This window comes from Argentina silus (assembly GCF_951799395.1).
Source record: "Argentina silus genome assembly, chromosome: 6".
Taxonomy (NCBI): domain Eukaryota; kingdom Metazoa; phylum Chordata; class Actinopteri; order Argentiniformes; family Argentinidae; genus Argentina; species Argentina silus.
In genome coordinates, this window is record NC_139660.1 from 4536173 (window position 1) to 4557475 (window position 21303).

Consider the following 21303-nt stretch of genomic DNA (forward strand, 5'->3'; position numbering starts at 1 on the left):
GTTGTTCCTTTATTGTTTCATAGACAAATATTGGCAAAATATTTAACATTTTCATAATCATTATTGATAATTGAACATAACTTAATGAGGGAAATAACATTTAAGATTTCTTAAATATGCAGATACAAAAATATAAGCAATATAAAAATGTCTAAATCCGCACAGTCACTCAGAAACAGTATGTCAGAAAGTATATACAGTTAAACATTGTAGACACCTAATTCTGCTGGGAGAACGTGCCAGTGATCTATCTGCCACTCAGGACAAGAGAACTCTTCCATATTACCACAGACTTTTGCATTGGCCTACAAGCTATTTACCTCAAAGACCCACGCAGGATGTTTTGTTGGGTTGATAATCTTGATGCAGCCACATCCTACAGCTTTGACAACTGTTTTTGCATTTTTTTTTTTATACATTTTTGAAAATACCTTCATCTTCTCCTTCAATTCAGACAAAGTGCAGGTGTAATTAGTGACGTTCTGTGTTTATCATTCCATGGGGGTTGAATAGTTCATAATAATGCCCTTGTGTGTCTGGTGAGGCCTGTGATGGGAGGCTTACTGACTGCTCCTCTGTGACAGGAGGGTGGCCTCTACGTGACTGATGTGACAACAGTTTGTGAAAAAGATTCATAGTGATCTAGGTTGCACACTCACTAACGCTACATTAAACAACCTTTCCATGCTCCCGCTCAGCAATCAGAAGATCTTGGTCTCTGAAAAAAAAGCCCCCCACTTTGGGTCGTGTATGTAAAGAGGGGGTTGAGGAACCGTTTTGATAGAAAGATGTCAGTATCTGAGAAAAGATGGATTCCTCTCTATCTTATTCCTGGTTCAGGGGCATCTCACATCCGTTTTTTCTGTGTTCCACATGGATTCCAATAAAGCGAAGTCTGTGTGTTTAAACAACCGGTGGAATATCCAGAGTACTGGGTCTGAGCCAGTTTCTCAGTTGTTGTTGTTGTTGTTGTTGTTGTTGTTGTTGCTGTTGTTGTTTTAAATACCTCTATGATGTTAAGGATGTGCTATGATTTATCGCCTTGTAGAATCTGAAAGGAAAAAAAACAGCTGTTTAATAGTGTGACGATCAAACAGACAATGGACGGTGATGCATATTCATTACCATACTGACACTAATTACTTTATTGCTAACAGCCCAGTTGACAACCTTTTCTCTCTGAGGTAAATCAATGTCAAACTGTCAGAACAGTTCAACGCAGACATTATTCAGAAGACAAACAAACTAATCAGGTGGGCAAAAAACGGTCTAACGTCTGTGTGTGTCTCAGTAGCAGAACAACCACCAATTCAGTTCAAGGGACGAACAGAGGATGTGGCTTAGAGTTGAGCTCTGCACACAAGATCCAGTCCTTCTGGCTGCCATTTGGGCTGAGTTATGTTGTGAAACGCGCTCCTCGCGTCACGGAGAGACAAAACACAAAAGGAAGACATTAAAGTGGTCGTTAATTACATTTACATGCTTATTTCCCTTTGTTGTGGTAATTGACAGGAGATCATAAATCTATTCCATTAAAATATGTAATAAAATGAGAGTGCATGACTCTGGGAAACAGAGTGGATATCAACTTTATGCTCTTCTCTGGGCCAATAAAGTGGAAACCGCACACATACCTGAACATCAAACCCAACTGGAACTTCAGAGAGTCAAAACCAGTTCTAGAGGAACAGGGTTTCTGTGTGCTCCCAAAATGTTGACCACATCGCAAATGCAAGGAGAACGTCTCAGGACAAAAGCGGGTCAGAGATTCAGGGTGTATGCAGAGTTCAACACATTACCAGCAGTGGGTGTTAATGTGAGGAAGAAGGTACCTCATTCGTTCACGTGCGTGAACCCTTAAAGCTGAGTTGTAACAGAGAGGAAAAGGGATATTCTTCTTACCTACCTGGTTGCGCGTTTTATGCGATTTCTGCAGCCACACCCTCCACTGGTCGTAGAGTTTGATTGACATACCGCTGCAGCCGTAAGCGTGTTTGCGGACCCAGCCGAAGAACTGCTTCAGCTCCCGCCGCAGGGTGGAGTTCTGCTCGCTGGACTTGGGGTCACATGACCCAGTCTGCAGCCGCTCTGCCCAGAGAGAACGGTGAACGGGAGACAAGAGAAGACAGCGTGGTCAAGGTCAGTCAGGACAGGGCAGCAGCCCAGAGGAGCAGCACTGTGTCTGCAGCTCAGCCTCAGTCTGCCTGGGGTCTGCCTGGGACCAGAGAGCACTGCGCTGTAGATGACAGTATGGGCCAGTATTACCTCTCCTCCAGCTGAAACATTCAACCTTCAATCCAAAGACATAATAATCACATACACTGTAGTCCAGTGGTTCACTCTTATGAGTGGACATATTCCATTTGATCATGATATTAAAAGGATTCACAAGAGGGATCTGTAGCAATTCCGGCTTGTGTAAAGGCAAAGCTTCCACAGTATCGCCCGCCTGCCACAACCAATACTCCATGCCAAACAACAGAGCTACTACTTCCTTCCCCCTGCCAGTAAATACCACATAACCTATGTGACCCATTATCTGCTGTTGTACTCACAAATCTGGTTCCACTTAGCGTTCACGTCCTGTGTGCAGTTGACAGACTGCATTTAAAGTTGATCAATCTTTGAAGACTAACGAAAGAATCTATCAGATGTGTCCCCCTCAGCCCCTATGCCTTTTAATCCCCCTGATGAAAGATCTTTATCATGGTATTTGATGTTTTGTTTTCACTGCAGTCCCATGCGGTTTGGATCTCATTCTTCCAGGATGTTGAAGCTAAGGTTATTGTTATTTTTAGTTTAACTGGCAATGAGAGGTTGATTATGAAAGGAACATTTTTAATGTGTCTTGAGCTATAATAGCAGTTTGATCTAAAAGAAAACTTTGGGAGCTATAAAACTCCACGACGTAACGTTTTTTAACATGAAACCTTCTATGCGTGGGCTTTACTGGAGATGATTGTATTTATGTACACGTCCATGTGAAAACCGACACTGAAAATGTGCAAGTGCTGACGACAAGTGCTGATGAATGTCATAAAAGTTCACACTTGCCCATGTGTGATGTTACTCAAAACCTATGACCTTATATACTGTGTCTATCCCCTACCCAGACGTGTACACACTGTATAACCTGTACCCCTCATGTGTGATATTACTACATGCTTATGACCTGTTATTAGGACCGTATTTACCTATCCCTGACGGTACTCAAACATACACATGTAAAAAAACAACAACAAAAAAACCATGAATACTATTGAGGCCCATCTTCCCAGGGCTGTAGCCTGCAGTAATACCCACCACTGTGGGGTGTGGAGGCGGCTGTAGGGTGGCTCCAGTCGCTCCAGATGCCTGCCTTCCTGGAGCCGTAGATGCCCACTGGGTTACAGCGCACCTGGACGAAGTAGACGGTCCCCGCCCTGAGCCCCGCTAGCCGACAGGACGTCTGATTACCCACGTCATCGACCACCTGAGAACAACATCAAAGAGGCCGTATAAAAATAGTCTCAGTGAATATTTGGGTCCAAGTCAAGCTATGAGACATGCTGAGGCTATAAAACACCCTGTGCAGTAGATAGTGTAGCAGTCCAGTTAATCTATGAGAGACTTGAGAGGGAAAACTGAATCCAACAAAACAAGCATGCCCAAGCTTGAGTTAACACCGCATGTGTTCCCTAGAGAGTGGCTGACACACAAGCACCTCAAATATTTACACAGATAAAAGATGCCATAGATCTGGCACTGTGTCAGAAAGAGCGGGAGAGAGAGAGAGAGAGAAAGAAAGAGAGAAAGAGAGAGAGAGAGACACACACACACAAAGAGACTGAGAAAGAGAGAAAGAGAGAGACTGCATAAAAATCTCAGCAGTTGCCCATTTGCGATTTTATGCCTGAGAAGTCGACCAAGCTCCCTTCAACTCAGAATGAGAAAGAGGGAATGAGAGAGATGGAATGAGAGAGAGGGAATGAGAGAGAGGGAATGAGAGAGAGGGAATGAGAGAGATGGAGGCTGTGAAAGAGAGAGAGAGACCATCCTATAAAAATTAGATGCGGGAGGGGGAGAGAGAAAATTCAATAATAAAAGTGTGGTTACCTTCCATTCAGTGCTGTCTTCCAGCCGGTAGCGTATCTGGTACTTGGCCTGGAAGAGGAAGTCTTTGAGGGCCGGGGGGCTTCCCCAGTGCACCGTCAACTGGTCCTCAAGCTCCCCCACACGATTCACATGGACATTGTCGGGAGGGTCTGTGGTCACTAAAACAATAGGGATGGGGACACATGGTTAGTCATGAAGCAGAGTAGAGACTTGCAGTGCCCTCCATAAGTATTGGAAAGAGGACGCATTTTATCTTCTTTTAGCTCTACACTCCATCAGTTTGGATTTGAAATCAAACAATTAAAATGAGGTTAAAGTCGAGATTCTCAGCTTTAATTCAATTACATTTTTTCAGATTGGTTTCACCATTTAGAAATTACAACCCGTTTTATACATAGTCCCCCTAACACTAAAAATCAGGGCACCAAAAATTGGCTTGACAGGTGTTTCTGGTTAGTCAGGTGTGTCCTGTCATATCATTTGTGCCGGCATAAGAGAGCTGTCAATGTTTTGTGTTGAATCCAGGCTTTGCATTTGCCTTTGGAGTCTGCTATTGGTGTCTGACATGAGGACCAAAGAGACGTCAATGAAAGTCAAGGAAGCCATTATGAGGCTGACATATCAGAAAAATCTAGCAGAAAGAAAGCACTGGTGAGTTCAGCAATCACAAACGGGTTGGTAGGTCAAGTAAGACTTCTACAGTGGATGACAGAAGAATTCTCACCATGATTTAAAAAAAAAAAATGCCTGATCAGGACACTCTCCAGGAGGTAGGCGTGAATGTGTCAGAGACTACCATCCACAGAATACGTCACCGGCCGAACTACAGAGGCTTCACTACAGAGGCTTCACTACAAGGTGAAAAGCACTAGTTAGCCTAGTTGAAAAAGGATGGTCAAGTTACAGTTTGCTAAAAAGTACAGAAAAAGCCAGCAGAGCTCTGGAAAACGGTCTTGTAGACAGATGACACGAAAAGTATCATGTACCAGAGTGACTGCAAGAGGAAAGCTTGGAGAAAAAAGGAGCTGCCCAAGATTTACAGCATGCCACCTCATCTGTGAAACAGGGTGGAGGGGTGCTATGGTTTGGCTGCCACACAAACCGGCTAACTTGTCTTGATTGATGATGTTCTGCAGCAGCAGAATGTATTCTGAAGTGTACAGAAACACCTTGTCTGCGCTTGAAGGAGCTTCATCATACAGTAAGACAATGACCCCAGACATACTGCCATAGCAACTAGGGAGTTTTTCAGGGCCAACAAGTGGAAAATTCTTCACTGGCCAAGTCAATCTTCAGATTTAAATCCAATTGAACATCATTTCCTGATGATAAGAGGCATGATGAAGATTTTGGCAAAAAGACTTCAAAACAAACAACAACTGAAGATGGCTGCAGTACAGACTTGGCAGATAAAGTGCCTTCGGAAAGTATTCAGGCCCCTTCACTTTTTCCACATTTTGTTGTGTTATAGACTCAATTTAAAATGGATTAAATTAAAAGAATTTGCCATCACACAATACCCCAGAATGACAAAGAGAAAACACGTTTTTTGAAATTTCAGTACATTTATTAAAATTGAAATACAAAAATACCTTTGCTATGACACTCAAAAAATAAATAAATTGTAATGACAACCTCATCCACACAGTGTGTAATTGATTCCTATGCAAATCAGAGACGCTATAAAAACAAAGATATTAATTCCAAAATTACATGAACTATTATCCTTACATTAAGATGGACTCAGTTCAACTTATTGAGTGATTTGTTGATGACATTTTTGCATTTTAGCTAATTTTAAGAGTGTCTGAGCATTTAGGTGCATGAGGTATTTCTGTTTAAATGTCTATTTTTAATACATTTACAGAAATTTCAAAAAATGTGTTTTCGCTTTGTCATTCTGGGGTATTGTGTGTGGATGGCAAATTCTTTTAATTTAATCCATATTAAATTGTGTCTATAACACAACAAAATGTGGAAAAACTGAAGGGGTCTGAATACTTTCCGAAGGCACTGTATACCCAGTGCCTGGTAGGAGCAATTAGTTGCAGACTTCAGGCAGTTATTGCGTGCAAAGGATTGTCAACCAAATACTAAACATGAGTTCTTAATTTTGGACATTCTATTATTTTTTCCTATACCGTTGGAGCCCTGAAATAGGGGTGAAATGGTGAACCCAGTCAGAATTCAGTGAACCCATTGAATTAAAGCTGAGAATCTCTACTTTAACCTCATAGTAGATTTAAAGGGCACTGTATGTATACTGTGTACACTGTATGTATACATCTTATGCATGGCGCACAACACACAAAGGTTATAACCTGCTTATAACCACAGAGTTCACATACAACTACCATGCAGAAGGCCTAAATACTGTAGCAATATAGACACTCAAATATACATTGAAACATGCCAGTTCGTTTTTGATTCAGCAAAAATGAAAAGAGAGAGAATATAGAATTGTTCCAAGGTTGTCAAGATCAATTAATCTTGGGGCGCTGAGTGGCGTAGCACACCAATGCGCACACAACATAATCGCAAGGTTTGATTCCGGCCCTCGACATATCCTGCATGTCATCCCTCCTCTCTCTCTCCCATCCTTCCTGTCAATCTCTACTGTCTCTATCCCAATAAAGCAGAAATGCCCTAAACAAAAAAAAAAAAGAATTCATCATGAGATTGGAGTTAATTTATTGGAGTACTGTACTACAATAACAGTCTATATATATGATTTTTTTTTCTTTTTTTCTACAGTATATAAACAACCAGAACAGAGGTGGGTAGAGATGTGCCTGTGTCCTCTGGATGACCCCTACAGAGTATACTGTACCCGAAAGCCCACATCTCCCCCTGTGAGGAACCTCCTGGTAAATATTGTACAACGCTGCGCAGACAGAGACAACTATATGTAGACACCACAGTCATGCTCCTTGAATAAAACATGTTGATGAGTGTAGGGTCTGTGCTGCTGTCCAGCAATGAGCACTCACTCCTACATACCCTCTGATTCAATATTTCACTTTATAAATGTAACTTTTTCCACCGCACTTCCAGAGTACAGTACATTGCTTAAAGTACATTTAACATGGTCTGTCTGCTGTGCCTTATACTGTAAACTAATAGTGATATTCTGTGATTGTTCGTAGGTATGTTTGCCAACCTTACCTGTATGCTGCAAAACACATTTCATAACGGAAAATAATATATTGTATTCAATTTATTACCCTCTCTCTTTCTGTCATCCCTTCTCATTAATTCTTTCTTTCTCTCTCTGAGCATCCCCGGCTTTGTCGATGAAATAAGGACCTCTTCTCTCCCTGACTCTTTCTTACTTTCTTTCTCTGTCTGTGTGAGGATGACTGTCTGTGTTAATGACTGTAGTTTGGAAAGCGGGGGGTGTAATCAGGTCAGTCTCTGTTTCTGCCTCTCCTCCTCCCTAGACTGATGATTTATGCAGAGAGTACTTTTGTCCTTGGTTTCAGCATTAAAAAAACATGTTTTTCCCACTGCAATGGGGCTCTCAAAGAAGTCAAGTACTTTGATGGAGGTGATAAAGAGAGAGAGAGAGAGGGAGGGAGAGAGAGAGAGAGGGAGGGAGAGAGAGAGAGAGAATGAGAGAGACAGAGTCAGAAAAAAAACAAAGAGACAAACAAAGAGACTGAGAAAGAGGGAGAAACAGAAAGAGAGACTGAAAGAGAGAGAGACCATCACAGAAAAATGTCAGCAGCTGCCCATTTATGATATTCTGCCTGAGAAGTCTATAGCTCCCTTCATTTCCTGTTTGCCTTGTTGTTTGTGTACCGATGCACTTTATTGCTTTTATCAAGTTCGCCCCGCGGGGGACAGAAAATAAGGGAGTAAAAATTCCAGAAGTTATTGTTTCCGTTATGGAGAGGGTGATGAAATAAGAGGCTGGGGTTGCCTCATGTCGTTGGCATCCCCCCAGTGTCCTCCTCCTTCCGGCCTTCCTATTAACTACCTGGTGCCTCTCACGGTGCGGCAGAGAGGACAGTCTCTGTGTCGTACTTTCTGCCCATCGGGGCACACCTAAACCCTTCACAACATTAGAACGTATGGCCGCTGATGTTCAATAACCATTTCAGAATAGGCCGGCAAACTACTTCATTATTTTCCTTTTCTATTTTATTTCAATTATTTATTATTTATTTATTATTTAGGCCAGCTAAGCTATAAAATGTAGAAAACATATGCAGCCAATTAATAGCGTTGTTTATCTTATCTTATCTTAACTTCACTCATACATACATACATACATACATACATAGATCATCGTATTCCAAGTACAATTTGCCAAGCGTCTGATGTGAGGTGAACTTTTACAACAGTTCAGTTTATCTTTTAGAATCACAGCCAGAACCCATTACGTTGTTATAGGGATGGGTTGAGAACACATAAAATTCCTTTCTCACAAGAAAGTGTGTTAGCCATATGCAGGAGATCCGGCGGTGAGTGAGTGAGTGAGTGAGTGAGTGAGTGAGTGAGTGAGAGAGTGAGTGAGTGAGTGAGTGAGTGAGTGAGTGAGTGAGTGAGTGAGAGAGTGAGTGAGTGAGTGAGTGAGTGAGTGAGTGAGTGAGTGAGTGAGTGAGTGAGTGAGGGAAGTCAGGCGAGGAGAAGAGAGAATGAGCTCATTGAAGGGAGGGGCGGTTGGCAGTTCTGCTGCTGTAAGTAACACTGATGGACACATTTATCACCCTCCTCCCCGCCTCGTTGCCATGCCGATAACAGGACACCTTCATGGCATGCCCGCTCTGACAGGTAAGGGGCGGGGCGGGGCGGGGCAGGGGGAGGGGGAGGGGCGGCCAAACGGAGAGCTAATGTTGCTGATGTTTCACCCACTTACCCACATCCAGGATATCCAGAGTGATGACATCAGACGTAGCCGAGCCGAGCTGATTGGACGCCTCCACCCAGATCTCGTAGGGAGTGAAGAGGGCCAGATCGCGGGGGATGTAGCACGTGTAGCGCTGCCCTGTGCTGTAGTCCTCACAGTCCCTCTCTCGCCCATACCACCTGCACAGGGGAACAAACAATAAAGTCAACCAAGCCCCAGCGCTAACAACATCCTCATTGTTGTGCTGCCAAAAATCAATAAAGCCTGACAATATTCAGTTCCAGTTAGCATTGGTGAGCACATTATACAGTACAGTAGAATAAGTTAAGTGACAGGCCATCACACAGCCGGTTACAGTGCAAAACATTAAATTAATTCTACTACTAGTACTACTAGTACTACTGCTACTACAGTATTTGCATTGATACTACGTTTCAGTCACATACAGTAGCTAATGTAGGCGATTTATAAGGTGAGATTGGAGTGCTTGTGTGTCCAGGTGATGTGTCTAACATTGTCACTAGCCTAGGCTACCTTAGCAGTGGAGATAGTGGGGTTGGGTGATCACCTGGGAGACGCTGGAGATGCTGTGGCTCTCACCTCAATTTGTACTTGAGGGTGTATTTGGTTCTGATGAAGGTTTCGCCCCGCCCCCCGGGGGTCCACTTGCAGCTTAGGTCTTTGGTGTTCCTGGACCAGCAGGTGAGGTTGACCGGCTTCTCTGGAGGCACTACACACGAACGGTGAAGGGAGGGATAAGGGTTAGGAAACCCTTTTGCATTACCCTTTTGCATTACCCTTTTGCATTACCCTTTTGCATTACAAAATAGCCATGGGCCACAACAGAGACATCAGCACAGCAGTTGCTCTGATCTCAACATCACAAGGTCTCGTGATGATACACTGGCACATGGATGTATTGTTGTGCTAAAGTAGATAATCATGTCTCTGATGTCGGGAGTTTGCAATGATTTTGTATTTTTATGTCCTGTTGTATTTATTGTCCTATTTTAATGTGCAGGGTGGCTATCCCAGTGTCCCCATTGGGGGATAAATAAAGTTGATCTAATCTAATCTAATCTAATCTAATTAAGGGGACTGATCCAATTGATTACAACTTAACTACAACATACAACAGACAATTCTCTAGTTCCCATAAGTTCTGTTCTATGCTTATTGGCCCTGGGGTGAGATTCACAGACAGGAAGGTTTATTCTATGGTTACCTAATATAAAAGAAAATCTAACCTTTGACCTTGGCTCTAATGTTAGTGAATATTTCTGCATAGGCCTACGGGCAAAACATTATTGTCAACCATACATGTACAGTAATGCATGTAATGCATTTGCTCTGTTATACCCTGTGCTTAAGCCAAGCCTGGGAGATATAGTAGATAGATTAAAGTGCGGGGTAATATAACAGGCTTTAAAAGCATTGCAAAGCGGGCAGATTAGAATCACAAAGGCTTTTATGCTGGGGAGAAACTAAATCCTAAAAAAAATAAAAACATGGTCTTTATGTGTCTTGCTGTAAATGCACTGCCCTCAGCAGTGTACCCAGACAGTATTGATGCAAACAAACAAATGAATACATCAATATTTTCTTGTAGCCCCTCAGCACTCAGTCTCTGTCCTAAACGCGGTCTGTGTACCACACGCCAGAACCCCTGGGGACATGAAACAACTCAGAAGCAGTTATGGTCACACTTTAAACGGAGCACATCTTTTAAAGGTTTAATGAAGCCTAACTAAACCCTTTATAAGGCCTAGATACTGTGCATGGCTCACAAATAATTCACAAGCCTATGTCACACTATATACAGGGTGATATAACAAGTCCATCTGTTGCTTTACCACCCTTTACTGACCGGTAGTTTGACATTTGCTTACAAATATGTGTATTTGGGCCTTATAAATGTTTTACTACCCATTTATTAAGCCTTTATGAGATACTTTTAAAGTCTGACCACAGGGGTTGAGGATCCCTGCCTGCCTGCCTGCCTGCTTGCCTGCCTGCCTGCCCGCATGGTACTTTTGTGACTTTTGTGACTGCCAATGGCACCTGGTCCTAGCATAGATTTTTGTTGCTTATGATGACTGATGAATAGATGATTCACTTACTTTCAACAAATGTACTTGTAGGTCATGCCGGTGGCGTCTGCTAAATGTCCAAAAATGCAAATGTAAAACGTAAACATGGTACTTACTGCCTATGTAGAGACAGGACCCCGCCAGGACGTGACCGTCGCTGCTGTGGCACACCAGGTTGTCCCCCGACTGCTGCTGGGAGCCGTTGAGCCTGTGGAGCGTGACGCTCAGGGCGTTGGGGCTGAGCACGCCGTAGGTGCTGCTGGACAGGCGCTTCCCGTTCAGGGTCCAGTGCAGCGTGCTGGCGTGGAGCCCCATCTCAGCGCTCACCGTGCAGGTCGCCGTCAGGCTGGAGCCCATGCGCAGGGCCGGGTCCTGGGGGAAGATGACAGCCACATCTGGGGGTGGAGGGGGAGGGTGGAGGGGCACGGAGGACACTTAGTTAGACATGCATCTTTCTTCGTTGTTAAATATGCACAACTAGGAGAGACACTGAAGTATACTACATGAGAATGAGAATATGGGAATATGAGAATACACTAGAAATGGTTTTGAACACTGAAACGTTTTCTTCTTGGTCTTATAGTTCGTCAGAATGAATAGTTTATCACAAGCAACCTTTAGTCTCTGACAAGCTTGGGTGAAAAGTATGTAAGAAGAAGTTAGAAGGTGCTCTTTGGAGGGAGGAGGAAACTTTAGTCTGTTTTTGAGTGTGGACTGGACCAGTAATAACACAGAGAGGAGCAGCACATATGTCTGACCCCAGAGTAATGAACTGGATTTATGGTTCCAGGGGAGGATCACTTAAAAAGGTCAGACAAGGTTGTTGGTCAAATTCTTGAATGCTTTTCCATACCACCACACTATTCCGTACTCCTCTCTGTCTGTCTTATGATTGATGCTTATGAGAAAAACCCTGAAAAGCATTACTGTTTGAATGTGTTACCACTGTGTTCCTTAAGGGAGACTCAAGGGTTAATGTGTGGAGGTTTATTAAGTGTGCTCTTGGTGGGCGGTAGACAAGCTATCTAACATGTGTGCCAATATGCTTCTCTAAGCTTGAGCTTGACTGCTCGGGAGGATTTCGTGCAAGGCAAATTGTACCTGACTGGGCGAACAGAGTTAACATGAACATGTTAAGTAGGTCAAACAAGGGTAAATTAATGTTCATGCTTAAGAGAAAGAATTTATCATGGTGTCAGTTGAAAACTTTGGATGAACTTGAAATAATTAGAGACTTTTGCTGCCTACTGATATGAGATCATTGTGCATAAGTGGTCCAATACGCATCATACATAGACATGACTTGTGGGATATTACTGTAGTATTACAGTATTAGGAAGGCCTATGAATACCATCATTCAACAGGCATCCACTTGATTTGTTCAGGTTTGTAATACAAGTTGTTAGTTGTCATATACATGTGTAATGTTTTGTAAAGGGATGGAACTCAAGATGTCTTTGCAGTCTTTGTTTCCAGACTTGATTCTTTCATACGCAATTACAAGCAGATTGGCGCAGCATGGTGCATAGGTCATGCACCATAAATGAAACAGAACAAAACATGGTGAAAAAGTTAATGATGTTTGTTTTAATATTATCTAAAATATTCATTTATTATTGTATTACGTGCGCCTCAGTACATTTTTAAGTATTTAATGACAACTTGGCAACTGCACATGTGGGACCTGTGTTATGCTGGTGGCTGCATTTACAGATTTTGCGCACAGTATACAGTCCTTATCTTGTTACATTCTTGTGCGTTGTAATATTTACATTAGATGTAACCTTTGTTGACAAATGGGGGGGGGGAGAGCCCCTCCCCTCAAAATCAGTCAAAATCGAACATACCCGAAACGAGTTAAGGGTAGGCTAATGTTGTCGGCTTCTCACGAAACCATTCTTACGAGATTTAGGTAGGCTACTTACGTGTTGACGAGGATAACACACGTGGAACCAACAGCACAAGAGACAACAAGGTGATCATACTGAATCTCAGATATACTTTTTTGCCTTTTCTTGTCCTTTCTCTCTTCTTGTTCTTTTCCCTCTTACGTTCGAGCTCCCGAATTGTACTGAACACACGCGCGGGGGAAAACTGAAATGGAACTCTAGCTCTCCAATCAACAGGCTGACCGACCGAGACAACAACTTTTAGATCGAATGTCGGAGCTCCGTCAGTAAGTCTGTATGGCCTGTTTGACTATGACTGCATGAAAGTAACCCACGGTTTGCCTAGTTTACTGAAGGTTTGCTTTGGTGCACGCCTCACCAGCTAAAACATTCAAGTTGATACTTTTATAAGCCCCTCCCTTGTCTTCCCACATAGTCACAAATCATTATATTTGCTCTTCATTTGTCTACCTCTCCATCCCAAAAAAGCATCAAAGAAAATGTAATTCAGTATTCTAATCCCCTTTGATAGTTCTAGAATTATCTCCAGGCAGTTGGACAATCCCAAAATTGCCAATTGTTACATTGTAATAGGAAGGGAAGTTTATACTGGTATAACTCATAAACTCACAGCATGGGGTGCAGTTAGGTCATTAACGTTTTTCACCTGCAGGGATATTATTCAGTATAGCCTATTAGCTCTTAAATTCCACTCCAATAAATAATTTATTACAAGGTTGTAGCATTTCGCAATGTTTGTAAGGCATGTCTGGTCTGGGGCAACATGAGGGCATGAATTTCTAATATGATGCATTAATTATTGCTTTCTCTTTAAGGCTTAAGGTAGGCTCTTTGTTTTTTTTCACACACCTGTCAACAATTATTGTCGCCTAGGTTACCACAGAGTTACCAGCTAAAGTATGATGTTTTCCCATATTAAATGTTCAGCATGGGTCATCTAATTAGGTGATTTAAGACTTTTAAATTATAATCCCAATTTCATATTGTGAGGCCTACATAGATATAGGGGAGCGCATTATGTTGATTCTGCCTGAATTACTAATAACTTATCCTGCTTAATATATTTTCTGGAGGATATTTAATCATACATTTATGATTGCCAAAAATGCCTTATAATGTATACAGGCTGCTGCAGTGCACTGGTAGAGGACAGCATGACGGGGGCAGCAGCAGCGTCTGCGTGATGTTGTTCAGAGAGTGACTACACGACGGATCCCTTGCACAAGATTACCAGAGCAGATAGAAATCGGGTAGAAGCAACACTCATCTGAGAAACACAGAGCCCAGTAAAGCACCAGTGCTCGTCGAGGCTGTGGTGATCAAGTCCGGCTTTGAAATGCTCCAGTTCGGCGGCAGGGTGTGTGGCTTCTCCGCTCTCGTCTCGCTGCTCCTGGCGGGTCTGACGACGGCATCTTCTGATCTGTTTGACAACCAACTAGGCGACATCAATTACTGCAAAAAACAATGCCAGATCACCATCAAAAACAAAAGCCCAGCCAAAGTAAGTGATGTACAGCATAATAAACGTTATATCTCTACGTCTGTATAGCCGGACATATTACATAATTCTCAGTGTGACAGTTGAAATAGCTGCCATTATTTTAGGCTACATTTCGACTATTACACCGACATTTAATAGCCTACAGAATATCGAATGTCGCTAAACGAAACGCATCCCTTTAATCGTTAAATGTAGCAATATGTTCGTTAGATTTTAATGGCTCAATGCGTAATGACGGCCCGTGATTTTTTTAATTGGCATGCTTATCAATCGTCTGTGTCTTCATTTTTGCACTGAGTGGATATTTAGCGCGATTAGGCCTAAATATTGTTTTATGACGCATCTCATTGCTTTGCATTTCTCAGCTATTATCCGATTTATCTCCATCTGATTTAGGCTACATCAATGTGTAGGCCTGTTCATTACACCAGCTACATAATGTCGGGATGTGCCCATTAAATCAACTCATAAAACATCTAGCAGATGGCTCTGCAATACAGACTCTTCCATGGTTCCTGATTTGATCTTGGCGAGTGCTGACATAGGCCAATTTGTCCTCCATAGAACAGCAAGCCATGTAAAATGTGTAAATAAAGTACACTATCTAATTGATTACAATATACAACCTAGGTTGAATAGTCCAGACGAGGCTGAAAATGACGCACTGGTAAGGAATGAGTTAGTGTCCTCCTTAACGGTAACTCTCTTCCTTCGGATCGGGTTTTATTTTCTAACCTCCTCCTCCTCATCATCTGTTCAGCTCAGGTGTGGTTCAGACATCATGCAGGGCAGGCTACAGTGCGGAACAGCAAAATCTCACTGGTAGAACTATGCGGAATCACCTGTTTCCAAACACTGCACCATATCCAGTCCCTAATCTTAGCCGTTAATGACGCGTGCGTATTTGTGGCAACAGATAAGCACCTTATAGTGGCAAATTGGGCTTGAACTGATGCTCTGTTTAATCACGGCACCATCATTGCAGCTGTTGAATAAGCAAATTAATATATAGGCCTATAAAACGAACAGTAAATCATGGGTTAACATAAAGTCCCGCCAGACCCACAATGAAACATGGAAAAAAAGCCAGTAAATCGAAAGGATGATATCCATGACACTGTAAATACGCCTGTAAACCGTTGATGGTCGGTCGGGGAAAATCTCTTTGTCTCGCATGCGCCAAGTTACGTCGCAGGTGGGCGCTGTTTCATTACATTGTAGGACCCTGGCCGAACTAGGCCGAGCAAACTAAATCTGTGTAGGCTAAGCTTATTCCACAGCAGGCCTATCTTTGCCTATTCCTCATACCAGTAAACATTTAAAGGAAGGAACATTGTCATATTGTGACATGGACATGCATAAAGTGCATAATAACAGGAGGATCACAGTCTATATTGATGTTGATATTGATTGTATTTTTTACTGCTAATTAGTTTTAATTGTATTTTAACTGATTTCAACTGCTCATTTGTTTTAATTGTGTGTACTTTTCTCCCCTGAAGGACTCCATACTGAACGCCTGTCATCGCGGCTGCCGTCTCTACTCCATCTGTCAGTTTGTGAACGGCAATGCTGGCTTCAACACCAGCAGGGAGGAGTGTCAGGGAGGTAAGGCTGCCATGTCTGACTCATGCCAGGGTGGCGTCTCAGAGAGGTGTGGGTGATGCAGCCCAAGCCATACTGTGCACCCACACTATGTGGGATGTCCCATAAAATCCCAGCTGTGGCCCATGGCTAGTCATTATAGTAGTCACTTCTGCTAACCGTTTTTTTTTTTTTATCATAAGAAACTGTGGCAAAAAAAAAGGTAAAAAAAAAAGACAAGATAGCTCTTAATTCCCAGGTTTTGTGGATGCTGAAGAGGTTCACGATACTTGGTAATGGTGATAGTGAAGCCCCACATGTGCAAGAGATTGGGTGGTGTCTCTGGATATATTGAGGCTGTTCCCCCAGTCTGAGGCTTGTTTATTGAAAATCAATCCTGTGATCTGCTGTCCTCCCTGGTCCAGGAGCCAGATACGCCCAAATGTTCCCTGATATTGATGACTGTAGTGAGGGGTGAATAGGAACGTGCTGGGTAACAGATGCTGTGTCTTTTCTCTCTGTATCCCTCTTTCTCTGTCTTTATCTCCTTTTATATGTCTCTCAATCTCTCCCCCCCCCTCCCCCCCCCTCCCCCCCCTTCTCTCTCTCTGTAGCCTGCCAGGAGGCATACAGCAAGCTGCTGGAACAGGAGGCCTGCAGCACAGGCTGTGCCAGCCAACCTTCTGAACCCGAGCTCAAGAGGAGGAAGGTGAGGATGATCACTCAGCAAATCACACCCACACACACACACACACACACACACACACACACACACACACACACACACAAAATCACTTACACACACACACACACACACACACACTCACACACAAAAATCACTTACACACACACACACACACACACACACACACACACGCACGCACACACATTGTACATTGTGCTGTAGTAAGCAATCCTTAACTCAGGCAGTATCACCTCTCGCTGTTTGCAGCTGAAGGCCATGGCCCACCGGCCCAAGCCCCCCTCAGTCATGGACACCGTGTCGAGCTGGTGTAACGACATCGTCAGCTCCGCCCAGAGCTTCATCTCCTCCACCTGGACCTTCTATCTGCAGGCTGACAATGGCAAGGTGGTGGTCTTCCAGGTGGGTCACTGGTAGAGAAGGGCTAGTCTCTCTCAGACTCTAACCTTAGACGCCGACGGTGTGGGTAGAGACGAGGGAGGGGCAACCAGGACTCCAATTACGCATTGACTCTTTAGGGGTGTCCTTATTTGGAAGTATACATGGAAGTGCCCCCCAGCACCCAAGGGCACTCGTGTAACTCAAGTAACAGAGTTGAACTGTTCCAAAACACGAGCATGAGAAGACGTACTTGGATTTGTTTACTTATGGATGTATTTGCTTTGTCAGTTACAGCATAGGCAAGACAGCTGCTCTAAATCTATACGGAAGAGACAAAGGGCGTCTGTAATCCCTCTCGTAAAGTGAGACGTGGTATCACAAGGTGAAATTATGACAACTACAGTCTTCATGTGTTTTCTTTCTTTAGTTATGGGTAAGGAGGGGGGGCGAGGGGGGGTTTAAGGGGGTGATGGATGCTCCTGTTTTATGGCAGTGACATGCTAGCAGAGGCGAGGGCGAGCCTCCGCGGGCTGAGGGCCGGCCAGCAGGCCTGTGTTTAGTGGGCAGCTGGCCGGCTGCCACGCACTTGACGGATCGACTCACGGGGTAAAGAAACAACAGAAAAACGCTAAGGCTGAGGGACAGCGGTTAGGAACGCCAAAGCCAAGCCGCCTCCGCAATACAAATCACCGCTGCAGACAGACGGAATGAGCGTGTTCATCTGCAGTGGGTTGCGGGGTGTCAGTGGGACTGTGGGCTTATGGCCTCAGGCGTCAAATGAAAAACAAACAGGGGATGGTTCTGAGACCTCTTGTGGTGGCAGTTTGTTTAGATGGCTGTCCTGATTGCAGTAGCTTTACTGTCAGGGCTTAGACCATAATGGATGTGAGGAAATGCAGTGGATTTGACAAAAATAGATCGATTCGAACGTTGGAGCGTGTGAGCCACCTTGTGGAACAAATTGGCCTTCATGTAGTGTTTGCTGTTAGTTTGAAGGTCGTTTCTATGGGAGGTCATGATGCACATGAAGTGGAGGTAGATGACCAATCTATGCTTTGGTACCTAACTCTGCCTTTGACCAGAAGACTCAGACCAAAAGACCAGGTTTTTAGCGTGATGTGCTAATGTACACAGTCTTGGCGCATGTACACAACCAATGTTCAGTAACTGGTGGGCGAGTAACACACACACGCACACACATTTGAATACTTTATTTGGGCTCACAGTAAAGCATTACATCAAAGAACCCAGAGTATAACAAATGTCATACAGAGTGTCATGGGTACAGGTAACACCGCCTTCGCCACACAGCTAAGCTTCCCACAACAGCTGACACACAACAATGTCTTGCAAGCTTCTTGGCTTTTTTCTTTCAGAGGCCTGCAATTTGAAGACCACGTACTGTTAGGTAATGTACATGTCCAAGGCTGCCAAATACCAGAATTACTAGCTGACACCTGAAGCCAAGGCCATTAATAAGTGTGACTAGGGACTGGTATTTTAACAGTTTTGTAGAAATGGATTCCTTCATGTACAAATCGAAGGAGCAGCCTTCTACAGCTTTCATCAACAACAACAATGTCAGGTACATTTGGCACATTAGAAAAGACCTTGTCATCATTCTCACTGAACCTACCTGCCATGAATGCTTGTGAATTTCACACACACACACACACACACACACACACACACACACACACACACACACACACACACACACACACACACACACACACACACCTATCCAAGACAGTGGAAATGTTTTGATCAAAACAGTTTCTCTGATTGCTCAAGGCAAGCCACCTGGATGTGAGGGGGGGGGGGGTCTAAGTCCATAAGCCCATCCCAGATCCCAACAGGGTGTGATTCTCCAGGGCTCAGCTCTCTCCAACTGTCTCTGAGAGAACTCCAGCCTCCTGCACATCCCTCTCCAGCCAACGGGGTGTGATTCTCCAGGGCTCAGCTCTCTCCAACTGTCTCTGAGAGAACTCCAGCCTCCTGCACATCCCTCTCCAGCCCACAGTTGACATGGGGTTAAGTGGCAGACTCCCACCTCAATCATGCTTACTCGTCCCATCCCACCCAGTCTTCCTGGACTCCTCTGGGGTAATCAGCGAGAATCAAGCTGTTTCCTCTGTGTGTGTGTGTGTGTGTGTGTGTGTGTGTGTGGTGTGTGTGTGTGTGTGAGAGAGAGAGAGAGACGGGGGAGAGGAGAGAGAGAGCGAGAGAGAGAGAAAAAGAAAACAAAATCAGACAGGGCCAGGGCTCTCCTCCTCACTGATTGGGGGGAAGGAGTTTGTTTGGAATAGGGGCGTCGTCGCAACGATGTTTCAAATTTAAATTCCTCACCAGTAGACCATGCACATGGTCCAGGGTCCCCTCTTGGGTAGAAGAGGAAGGTACATACATCCATAGAAATACAATTAATTCTATTTTAATTCAAATTTAATAATTTAATAACATTTCTATGGATACACCCCCCCCCCCCCCCAAATAAGGGGACCCTAACCCTAACCCAGATAAGGGGAGTGATATTGTGCCCCTCCCCCCTCCCCCCTTTCCCTGTTGCTCTCGCTGCCTCTAAAGCCATACAAATCACCTATGGCATTCCCTGCAATAATGCATGACAGATGTACATCAGGCAGGCCCCGCTCCTACTGATGGCAAGATCTCTGCAGTCTGCAGCCAATAACTTCTAACATCCTCAGATGTTCCACTTTTCCCTTCTCCTGTCCCCCCAGTGTTGCATCTGGTTTCAATGCAGTGGAGTGAAAGCATCGCCATCAATAGAACCGGTTGTGAAATAGGTTTTAAAATAACGAGTTTTGAAAACCTTAGGACAGACTAACCATTTGTGCCTTCCACATATACGCATCTCCTCTATTGCTAACTGCTGTTTACGTACAGTAGGAGCCAGGGGAGGCTGGTGGAGGTAGAAATCGGAGGACGGGCTCATTGTGATGCATGGAATGGAATATTGAATGGTATCAAACACGTGTGTTCCATGTTTTACAAATAAGCCTCTCTGATATCTGCCTCCACCAGCCTCCACTTGCTAGGGACCAACTTATTGTTTGAGCTTGTCAAGTTTACAGTTTGTTCGTTCACATTCAAACAAAAGCCCAATGCGATGAATGTATGTTACGAAGTCGATTCACCCTGAAATCCTTCGAAAGTGAAGGGCGTTAATGATACTTTGTTTTTCAGATGGACCTTGTTTATTTGACTATCTAGAAGTACAGCCAGTACGATCCGTTGCTTTGGCATAGCGCAACAACACAGCGAGACATCACACAACACCGCAAGAGGCTATTCCGCAGAAACATTTCAGGATCTTTCAGCATCCACAAGTGTGCAGTTGACTTCAGCGCACAGTTTAAAGGGCATGGCTTTATAAAGGTGTCTTTGCTGAGGCGTGCAGTACTGCAGCTGCGCTGAGCGCCCACCGCTGCTGCTCGCGCGCGTTGTTGTTGATTGAGGTTCACTAGAGGGGAACCAAAATCCTCATTTAATGAGTTCTCCAGGGGGAGCCAGAAACACAGTCCACAGAACGAAAGCTGCAATAATGCCTGCGCTGACAGAGCTGTGTGTGTGTGTGTGTGTGTGTGTGTGTGTGTGTGTGTGTGTGTGTGTGTGTGTGTGTGTGTGCGCATGCGTGTGTGTGTGTGTGTGTGAGTATACACAGGGATTCACCCTGTCTTCATTCTAAGTGGTGCATGTTCACTCAAGTCAAGTGTTTCTTTCACTCCCCTGTGAGGGAGAGAGAGAATGGAGGAGACGCAGCCAAGCAGAAAGACTCTGCAATGGAGCAATCAGGGGTAATTTTAATGAAGTAAGAGAGAAAGCGTGATTTAAACCTGCGAGACTGCCACTGGTGTGTCCAATCTACACCTTAGCAGGACTTCACGGACACCTGGGCTGGCTTTGGAAGGTGTAGATAAGTGAGCCCTTGTTTAGTCTTTATAATGTAGGTAATTGTGTGCATGTGTGTGTGTGTCTGTGTGGTATCAGACCAACAATCTGTCTAAGTCTTCAGCTGTACAGATATTAAAGTTGTCTGAAATTCAATGTTTCCCTTTTTCTGTCTTTGTTTTAGTTCATGTGGCAGTTGCCTCTATATCCAAGTCCTCAATGGTGTCTCTCACTGACACTGTTGTACTCTGTTTTGAGTATTCTTAGTCCAGGC

General features: G+C 44.0%; 2 protein-coding genes across 2 annotated transcripts in view; one reads left to right on the forward strand and one right to left on the reverse strand.

The window, feature by feature from the left end:
• Positions 1 to 13205, reverse strand: crlf1b (cytokine receptor-like factor 1b). Its single transcript, XM_083671451.1, has 8 exons — positions 12964 to 13205; positions 11154 to 11432; positions 9548 to 9677; positions 8957 to 9126; positions 4096 to 4253; positions 3304 to 3472; positions 1907 to 2088; positions 1 to 1051 (listed from the first exon to the last, which is right to left on the reverse strand). The coding sequence occupies exons 1-8, from the start codon at positions 13019 to 13021 to the stop codon at positions 1028 to 1030; spliced, it is 1170 nt and encodes a 389-aa protein (XP_083527577.1). The 5' UTR covers positions 13022 to 13205; the 3' UTR covers positions 1 to 1027.
• A 1031-nt stretch (positions 13206 to 14236) lies between these two features.
• tmem59l (transmembrane protein 59-like) overlaps positions 14237 to 21303 on the forward strand; it is a 10882-nt gene continuing 3815 nt past the window's right edge. The window contains exons 1-4 of the mRNA XM_083671452.1: positions 14237 to 14449; positions 15952 to 16057; positions 16648 to 16742; positions 16986 to 17138. Of these exons, the coding sequence (XP_083527578.1) occupies positions 14285 to 14449; positions 15952 to 16057; positions 16648 to 16742; positions 16986 to 17138 (519 nt within the window). The 5' untranslated portion in view covers positions 14237 to 14284. The remainder of the gene's footprint in view (positions 14450 to 15951; positions 16058 to 16647; positions 16743 to 16985; positions 17139 to 21303) is intronic.

Coding starts and splice junctions, on each gene's coding strand:
- crlf1b (XM_083671451.1), bottom strand. CDS start 13,021: ATGATCACCTTGTTGTCTCTTGTGCTGTTGGTTCCACGTGTGTTATCC. Junction 3,473..4,095: donor AAGACAGCACTGAATGGAAG/GTAACCACACTT, acceptor TGTTGTTCTCAG/GTGGTCGATGACGTGGGTAA. Junction 2,089..3,303: donor CGCCTCCACACCCCACAGTG/GTGGGTATTACT, acceptor CTCTCTGGGCAG/AGCGGCTGCAGACTGGGTCA.